Genomic DNA, 9,288 nt, shown 5'->3' with positions numbered 1-9,288 from the left:
ACATCAGAGACACCCTGCCCATCAAATCAATAAGACCCTCTGCTGCAGCACTGACCACAAATATCAACATGTCTCTGGCATCAGGCTTCAGCACAGTTCAGTGATATCTGCATGGATTTTGGTGGTGACACAGGTCACAGACATCAACACAGACAACAGCTGCAGTAGGAATAGATCTAGACATGACCCTCAGCAGCAGCATGAACTCAGACATCACCAGGGGCAGTGCAGGACACTTAGATCACTATGGCTTCCATGGGCAGCATGCCCTATGGACATCAACTTGGTCCCAGACTGTAGCACAGACCAAAACATCTGCATAGCCTTAGGTAGAAACATGTGCCACAGCCATCAACATGGCCCCCACTGGGAAGAGGCCTGGCTGGCCAAAATTGTTTCTAACAGTATTTTAAATACTTATTCACAGAGGTAAGTGTATGTCTCACTCCTTATCAAAGAACCTCTTTCTTAATTTTTTTCAACACATAAAGAATATTATAGAGATCTGCAACTAGCAAAACCACAGAGAACACATGACTATGGCATTTCCAGTCCCGGTTGCTGCATCTACAGTGCAACCACTACAAAATCAGGGTAAAACAGAAATGTAAACCAAGTAATCAAAGACCCCTATCACAAAACTCTAGAAGACTGCAAATAGCCATGAAAGTCTTCCCATGATCATGAGTTGGAAGAATGAATATTGTAAAAATAGATGTCTCACAGAAAGCAATATAAAGAATTGTGTTCTTCGGGTGTGTTAGGATATCCAGGGCTTGTTGTAGTATGAGAGCTGGGTTCTGATGGTGCCATATTACATTGGATTCTGTTGATTATGTTCTTGTGCTTGTCTTTTGTCATTTAGACATCTCTGGTGTTGGCTGGTCTGAATATCCCGGGTTGGAGCAGGCCTGCCCAGAGATAATCAAAGCTGTATATCCCAGTTCAGAGCAGGACTCCTAGGAGGCATGTGGAGCTGGGGTTGCTATCCTAGACTGAAGTTGTAGGAGTGGACTGGAAAGGAAATAGAGCACTGACATGGGGACAAAGCCATGACTGTTGGGCTTGCTGGGGTTCCAGAAGTTGGGGAAATTGGGGTGGGGGAATCTCACCTGTGTGTCCCAGTTTAGAACAGGCCTCTCAGGAGGTAGAAGGATCTGCGGGATGTGTGACAGTGGGCCAATCTCAAACTGCCAAGTTAGTCATCTTTAAGAACCCAGTAAAGGTTAGAACAATAAGGATCAAAATGCCAGAGGTTGAAAGCTTGAGTTTTATTATCATGGACGGAACTTTTTCCAAAATGTGACTGCCAAGTTCATGAAATTATCCTGAAGGAAGGAATTATAAATGCCATCTATGGCCCTGTGAACGATGGTAAAGTCACACAACATGGACTTATACAGTAATCTCACATATGTGGAGAAGGATTGGATAATGGTAGTAGTAGATACAATGAATATTTTCATAGATAAGAAGTGAGTGAACAGGCATAGAAACATGGACTGCTTTCCTATTGGCTTGAAGGAGCCTTAAACATGACATCTCCTTGCCATATTACTGTCTTTTTTACATATTTGAATACATAGAATGTTGGAGGATGAAGTTACAATTTTTATAGGTGATAAATCTGCTCTAAGTCCTCTGTCATGTAGAATTGAGATGCTGTGCTTGGAAGCCTTCCCAAGGTGTGTGATTTTCTATGGTCTCATTCTGCTTAAAAACTACTATTAGTTGGATTGTAGAGATGCCTCAGTAGTTAAAGTCTAGGTTCAAAATGAAAAATATAAAAACTACTGATGTTTCTGTGTAATTTTTTTCTTGATTGAGACATGTTAAATTATTAACAATCAAAATAATAGCAGGTAAACTGAGATGATTTTCAGACACCCTTCTTTAATCCTCATCCGTACTAAAGTGGGCTCCAGTCAAGCAGAAGGCCTATTCACTACCCAAGAAGACAATGAGTATGCATCTTTTTATGTTTCAGTTGCTTTTCTATTAGTTTCGGTGTGTCTGGTTTTATGTGGAGGCCTTTGATCCACTTGGACTTGAGTTTAGGACAAGGAGATAAGAATAGATCGATTTACATTTTTCTGCATGCTAGTCATGAGTTGTTAGCTTTAAATTCCTGATCTCACAATGCATACCTTACATTGATAGAAGTATATAGTAGGGAAAAAAAATGTTCGCTTCCAGGAAAAGAGGAAACAAAGAGAGATAGAGATGGTACAACTAAAACAGATGTGCCCTTCAAAAGTATGCTTGTGGTCTACTTCCTCCAAACATGTACTGTATCTTAGGTTCTCCAATCTCTCCGTAATGCAATCATATTGTGACTCATTAACCGATGGATCTATTGGCTGTTCAGGGATGTAAGATACCATCATGTCTTCAAAGTCCTCTGAAACTGCAATTATAACAAAACCATCCAAATGTGAGTTTGAGGAAACATACCACAACCAAGGTATAATAATAAAATACTATACAAAGAGCAGGCTTGTCATTCAATGTAGAATAAATGATATACATCACTAAATAAGTCTTGAATTTTATCTACAACTAGAACATAGTATTGAACTTATAGTACCATATATTATTTTCATGTACAAAACCAAATACTAGTATAATGTATAATAATCTAATGATTGCAAGACCAATAAATATGTAGAATCTTTTGGAATGGAAATATTTAGTGTAACACTATATAAAGCATCTCTATAGCATGCGAACCAACTGATGGGAGCCAAGTTCCACAGGCACTGAAAGCAGAAGTTAATGTGTTTTCTATGGTTCTGTGGACCATGGTACAAATATGATGGTGGGATGGGTTGTTAAGTTTCACCTGGAAAGGTAAGGAGCCATAAACTTTATAAGATATTTACCTGAAAATCAATTGAACATGATTTGAAGGAGTTATTTTTTCTTACTTATTGACATACATAGAAAATTGACTCATATATAACTGATCATTTTTAGTAGTGTGTATATATATCTAATGGCCTATTTACAACAAGTTGTAAGTTTACTGCCATAAAAATCTGGTGGTTCTAGTTTGAATTATTATACTTCTAGTATATTTTAAACCATGCAGAGTATTGTATTTAAGTACTTTAGGAATCTTCCAGTTGCACTTTTAATACTCCATAAAATATGTTCTAGCCATGAAACATTCCTGCCAAACCCCAATGGAATCAGTGACTACACATCTATCGATGAGTCCATGTCATTGCTACCTTCTCATAAATAGAGTCAAATGTCATCAGGGCTGAATCATGAAAGTTGCAAGATGCTTAATTGTTCTACAAAGGCCCTGACTAATTAATGTGTCTTTAGTGAGTTATTTCTGGGTCTGGACTCCTGAGAGCAGGTTCCCTTAGGTCCAGGGCTGAGAATATTGGAACATATGAGCAGGAGTAGTACTCAGATTATGAAAAAAGAGGCATTACTTCAGAGTTCTACAATTAATATGTGAATAAGATCTCAGGCTGGGGTCTCAAAGTCAGTTGAATACATTGTAGGTGAGTTGGAAAAGATGGCCTAGTTTTCCCATTGTATGATATTTTTCAGTGTGGAGTTTTAGAGGTGATACTTCTTTATTCAATATCACTCTGTCTTTTTTCCAGTCTTCCTAGACTTCCACAAGCATGTTAACTACTATTTTACAGTTATATTTTAATGATAATATTCATTAATATCACTACATGTTACATTCTTACCACACTCTATCAATTCAGTATAACAATATCTCTGTAATCTACACAGGTTTTGTGCTGTAGTTCTTAGAGATTTTGTTTTAAAATTATCTCAAGATATTTCAAATATTTGGAGTGATCTCAAATCAGTAATGGAATTCCAATTTTTATGAACAAACTACTGACCTATAAATTAAAGTGTTGCTCAGTCTATTTACCACAGTAACTCTTTATTCCTGAGTATGAATTAAAATTGTAATATCTTAATTGGATTAAATATCAACAATTGAACAAGTATCCTAGTGAGTTTTCACTCACATTAAATTTTAGAGGCACCATGTTAGAAGATTTTTAGGTTTGCTCTAGCCAGGGAACTTGGAATCTCATAGGTCTGGCAGACATGAAGCTGTCTACTTCATGCAGCATTTAAGCATGAACTTTCTCATCTGTGATTCCTAGTTGCACACAACACCAGAAATGACATCTTCTCAGTTATAGGAGAAACAAACTTCTTACAAATTATGCATAAGTTTTCAGTAGATATTTTTCTTCCCTTAATATTACCACATAACTTTGAAATATAAAATTTTTGAATGAATAGGAATTAAGCATTTTAAGAGGGAGATCTAAGCAGTTGTTCTTACTGTAAGTCATTATGTTTCATTTTTCAGATTTAATGTACAATGTGTTTTATCGATTTCAGAATATCTCAGAAATACAAAGTAGCCATATCAAATTTGCACAAATATGTGTATGCATACATATAAGTGTACATACAGGTAGAAATTAATTATAAGGTGAATTGACAGATGGCTTCAATAGTTTGATTGACATAATACTTCTGTCTCTGTTAGTAATAATTAAGATAAAGATGAATTAAAAATGAACTTCAGCATATATAACATTTATTAATGGTGTATAGATAAAGAAATGAATGAATGAAATACAGCTTTCATATTTCAGCTTTGATCACAGATAATTTTGAATGACATGAAAGAGTGAAAGAGTAGAGAAAAGAGGAGGAAGAGGCTGAAGATGGCAGTTTTATTTTGAATCTGCTGTGTTTACAAGGCCTGCTGTATATTCTAGGAAAAAGGCATTCATCCTTGGAAATAAGAGCTCTCAAGGATAAGATGAAAATCATCCAAATTCAATCTTAAGCTGCAATCTAAGCCTTTGATGCACAAGAAATTTACATTGCTCTAAACAGATAATCATAAAATAAGAAAGTGTTCACTGAGTCCTAGGGAACACTGAGAAACAAGAAACTGACAGAGCACCAAAAAAAAAAAATCATAATCACTGAGACCATATTAACAATTGGCAAATAAAAGAAAAGCAAACACATTTGTATCTCAGATAAGAATAGGACATAAAGGATGGAATAGTGAAACTTTAAAACGAAAACAAAGAATTAAGTTCCTTGTAGTTATAGAAATTCTAGCTATTTGAAATAGAGATAATGTGAGGGGTATAAGATTATTGTAAAGCACTTGTACTACATATATATTCATTGTTATTTTATTTTTAGAGGTGACCTACTATTACCCTAACATATATTATGGGAAGATCATGCCTGGAAACAACCAGACTATCATATCTCAGTTCTTACTCCTGGGCCTGCCCATTTCTCCTGAAAACAAACACTTGTTCTATACCCTGTTCCTGGCCATGTACCTCACCACCGTCCTGGGGAACCTCATCATCATCATCCTCATTTGTCTGGATTCCCACCTCCACACACCCATGTACTTGTTTCTCAGCAACTTGTCCTTCTCTGACCTCTGCTTTTCCTCTGTCACAATGCCCAAGATGCTGCTGAACATGCAGAGCCGAGACACATCCATCACCTATGCAGGATGCCTGACACAAGTGTACTTTTCTCTGTTTTTTGCAGCCCTTGAGGACTTCATACTTGTTGCCATGGCCTATGACCGCTATGTGGCCATCTGCTTCCCTCTTCATTATGCCAGTATCATGAGCCCCAAGCTCTGTGTGAGTCTGGTGTTACTATCCTGGGTGCTGACAACGTTGTATGCCATGTTGCAAACTTTGCTCTTAGTTAGTTTGTCTTTCTGTGAAAACAATGTGATCCCCCATTTTTTCTGTGATCTGTCTGCTCTCCTGAAGCTGGCCTGCTCTGATATTCACATTAATGAATTGGTGATATTGATCATAGGAGGGCTTGTTGTTATACTTCCATTTCTACTCATCATAGTGTCTTATGCACGCATCATCTCCTCCATCCTCAAGGTCCCTTCAACTCGAGGCATCCACAAGGTCTTTTCCACTTGTGGTTCTCATCTGTCGGTGGTATCACTGTTCTATGGGACAATTATTGGCCTCTACTTATGTCCCTCTGATAATAACTCTACTCTAAAAAACACTGCCATGTCTATGATGTACACTGTGGTAACTCCCATGTTGAACCCCTTCATCTATAGCTTGAGGAACAGAGACATGAAGGGAGCTCTAAAAAAAGTATTTCAAAAGAAGTCGCTCTTATAAAAATAATAACCATCTTCCAGATTATTTGTAACTTCGTCAAGTAGATATATTGATATATCTATTAGCTTTTTTTTACTTTTCCCCAGTTTAGCCTTTTCTACTAAATAGGCATTCTATATAATTATTTAATAGGTAAAATGTATATTAACTAGAGAACCCATTGTACCTTCATTTCCATTTCATTCTTGAAAACTACTTAAAAAGATATTGTAGATAGAGCTTTGGTTTCTTCAAAAACACGGAAATATAAGAATATACTTTCATTCTGATCCCAGGTGTGGGATATGGGGCTACTTTATATTTTCCACATCTGCAGACTATAAATAACCTTCCTCTCTGGCAATGTGCATTTTTACCATCTTCAGATAGTTTCTACAAATGTGTGGCATTCATTTGGAATTCTGTGGTCTTTTGTTGGATATAAAAATGTGAGAGCCACAAGAGAAGTTACAGCCACTGCTGCTGCTCTAGCTGCTACTGTTACTGCTGCTACTACTACTAGAACTGCTGCTGCTTCTCTTTTTTTTGTTTGTTTGTTTTTTGCTTTTGCTTTTCAAGACATGGTTTCTCTATATAGCCCTGGTTGTCCTGGAACTCACTCTGAAGACCAGGCTGGCCTCGAACTCAGAAATCTGCCTGCCGCTGCCTCCCAAGTGCTGGGATTAAAGGCGTGCACCACCACTGACTGACTGCTGCTGATTCTCTATCTGCTATTCCTAGTTACTGTTGTTGGTCTTGCTTGTTGCTGGATGGACATATCCTGTAAGGAAGATCAAAATTGTCCCAGGTACATTTTTAAATTTTGGATTTAAAAACTTTATAAATATGTTTATGTTATTCTTCATAAAAGGCAAGTAGAGAAGGTATCCTTATTTGTTTGGTGGCTGGAAAGGGGAACTTAACAACCTTCTGTATCAAACAGTGTAAAGATTTGAATCCATGGATGAGGCAAGACTATGTGATTATAGTTTATTTTTATTTTCTCCCTTTCCCAAAGAAAATATCCACTATCCTTTTTAAATTCTTAGCATCAGGATAACATTAATCAGGCTTCTGTTTAGGTTTGGTTCATTTCTTCAGCTTCCTCTTCTTATAAAAATTAGAGCTACACCATTTCATCACTACATATCTTCTTGTAGACCCTACATGTCCATGCCCATTCTTAAGCTTCCTCCAGAGATCCCTATTGTTATTCTCATCTGCCCAGAAGACAGCTGCACTTAGAGTCCTATATCAATTAAATCCAGTGGGGACCCTTGAAATCTTTATGTGCTTACAAAGTTTGACCTTTTTCTTTTATTACCTGTCTCTATGGAATGATTATTATATACAGTTATGAGGGGTCTTTATGAAAATGAGAAAATTAGACAAAAATAAACAAAAATGTTCAGCTTAGAGTAATAAGAACTCTTAGAAGCTTAATATTACAGTCAAAGCTTGTTCTGGAAAAGAGGCTGTGGTTGTTACAGAGATTATTAGCATATTTAAGAAGAGGCCTCTCTGCATAGGAACTGAAATCATGGTAAGATTCATCTCAGCTAACCTTCCAAGGAGTAAGAGAGAACAGAAGGGTGACTCAAAGAGGAAATGCTCCATTCCAAGCTTTTAGTTTAAGTTTACAATTTCAGCTACACAGTGATGGCATTAGAGACATGGAAGATTTGCATGTGAAGGATTCACAGATAATTCTTCTATGGTTCCAGGGAGCCACCAAAATAGGCTACAAATGAAATGTAGTTTCTAAGAGGGCAAGATACTCTTTGCTGTGAAACTGAACCTGGGTTTAGCAAATACAATATATGTTGAAGATGCCAGAACTTCAGGACATTGGCTAATGATAGCATGATTTAGTGAGTGGAAACAGCCAAAGGGAGACCTGTACACTGGAAGCATAAAAGAAGAGGCAGGGCCATCTAAACTAATTGAACATAAAATTCCAGACACCAGAAATGAAGATGCAGAATTTGGAATTGACCTTCTGGGTTTTTGTGTTATTTAGATCTATTAAGCTCCCACTCTTACCCCTTAAATGTTGATAAATATTGTGATACATTATATTTTAAATTATGGTAACTTTCTTTAGTTTATAGGATGCTACTGTTAAAAGACTCCTTTAAGTCTCAGGAAAGACTCTTGACTTTTAAACTGTGTTCAGACTGTGAAAGAATATTAGACTATTAAAGTTGAATTAAGAGGACTGTGTTTTATGATATGGCCATGAGCCTATGGTGTCAGAGGAATTGAATGTGATCATTTTAGTAAAAATGTCCACTGAATGCTCAGGAATGTCAACACTTGCTACCCAGTTGGCATATTGTTTGGAAAGAGCAATCTTGACAGATGATATATATCAATGGAGTCAGGCTTGGAGAGATTAAAGAGTTATCCAATTTCTAATTCCACTTTCTGATTCCTACTTCTTGTTAAATACGTGAGATTATTATAGAAATAACAATCAATAAAAATGCACTGAACAAGCAATCCTATGTTCCCCAGTCACAGTTGACATATTAGTAACACAACTCCTGTAGTTAATTAAGGCTCATGGAAGACAAGATAGAAAAAAAATGTAAGGAAGTGAGATTGTTTCTTTTATAAATATCGGAGAACCTATACCCATCAAGTCTTATAAAAATGGGAAAAACAAATATAACAGATATGCTAACATGGACAGGGAAACTCCCATGGGGCCTCAGTGCTATATAAAGAACTATAGGTAGGTAACGAATACTGAGAATAGGAGAAAATCTTCCCCAGGGAATGTGCCACCAATTGGTTTTTTTCAAAACAAAATGGTCAGCCCTGAAATCACATACATAGGAGTATATAGAAATCTCAGGCTATATTTATGTATTTAGTAATATATATGTATAAGACACATTTAAGCATTAAAGAAAACAGGTCACAAATTTTAGAGAGAACAAGGGAGTTCATGGAGTTATTTGAGTGAAATAAAGAAAAGAGAAAACGTGCAGTTTTATTTTAATTTCAACAAATAGAACAATTTCTAAAAACAAGTGTGAAGGTTCCTCAAAATTAAAAACAGAATTATCATATGCTGCAACTAAATGTCATTCCTTTTGAGTAA

The 9,288-nt window shown here is 36.5% G+C and overlaps 1 protein-coding gene across 1 annotated transcript; it reads left to right on the top strand.

The window, feature by feature from the left end:
* Positions 1–5,264: 5,264 nt before the first annotated feature.
* LOC127694164 (olfactory receptor 1468-like) lies at positions 5,265–6,200 on the top strand. The gene has a single exon (XM_052195606.1). The coding sequence runs from the start codon at positions 5,265–5,267 to the stop codon at positions 6,198–6,200; it is 936 nt and encodes a 311-aa protein (XP_052051566.1).
* Positions 6,201–9,288: the final 3,088 nt, after the last annotated feature.

This window comes from Apodemus sylvaticus, chromosome 10 (assembly GCF_947179515.1).
Source record: "Apodemus sylvaticus chromosome 10, mApoSyl1.1, whole genome shotgun sequence".
Classification (NCBI taxonomy): domain Eukaryota; kingdom Metazoa; phylum Chordata; class Mammalia; order Rodentia; family Muridae; genus Apodemus; species Apodemus sylvaticus.
The sequence above is the reverse complement of the archived record's forward strand: the minus strand, read 5'-3'. Positions and strand labels throughout refer to the sequence as shown.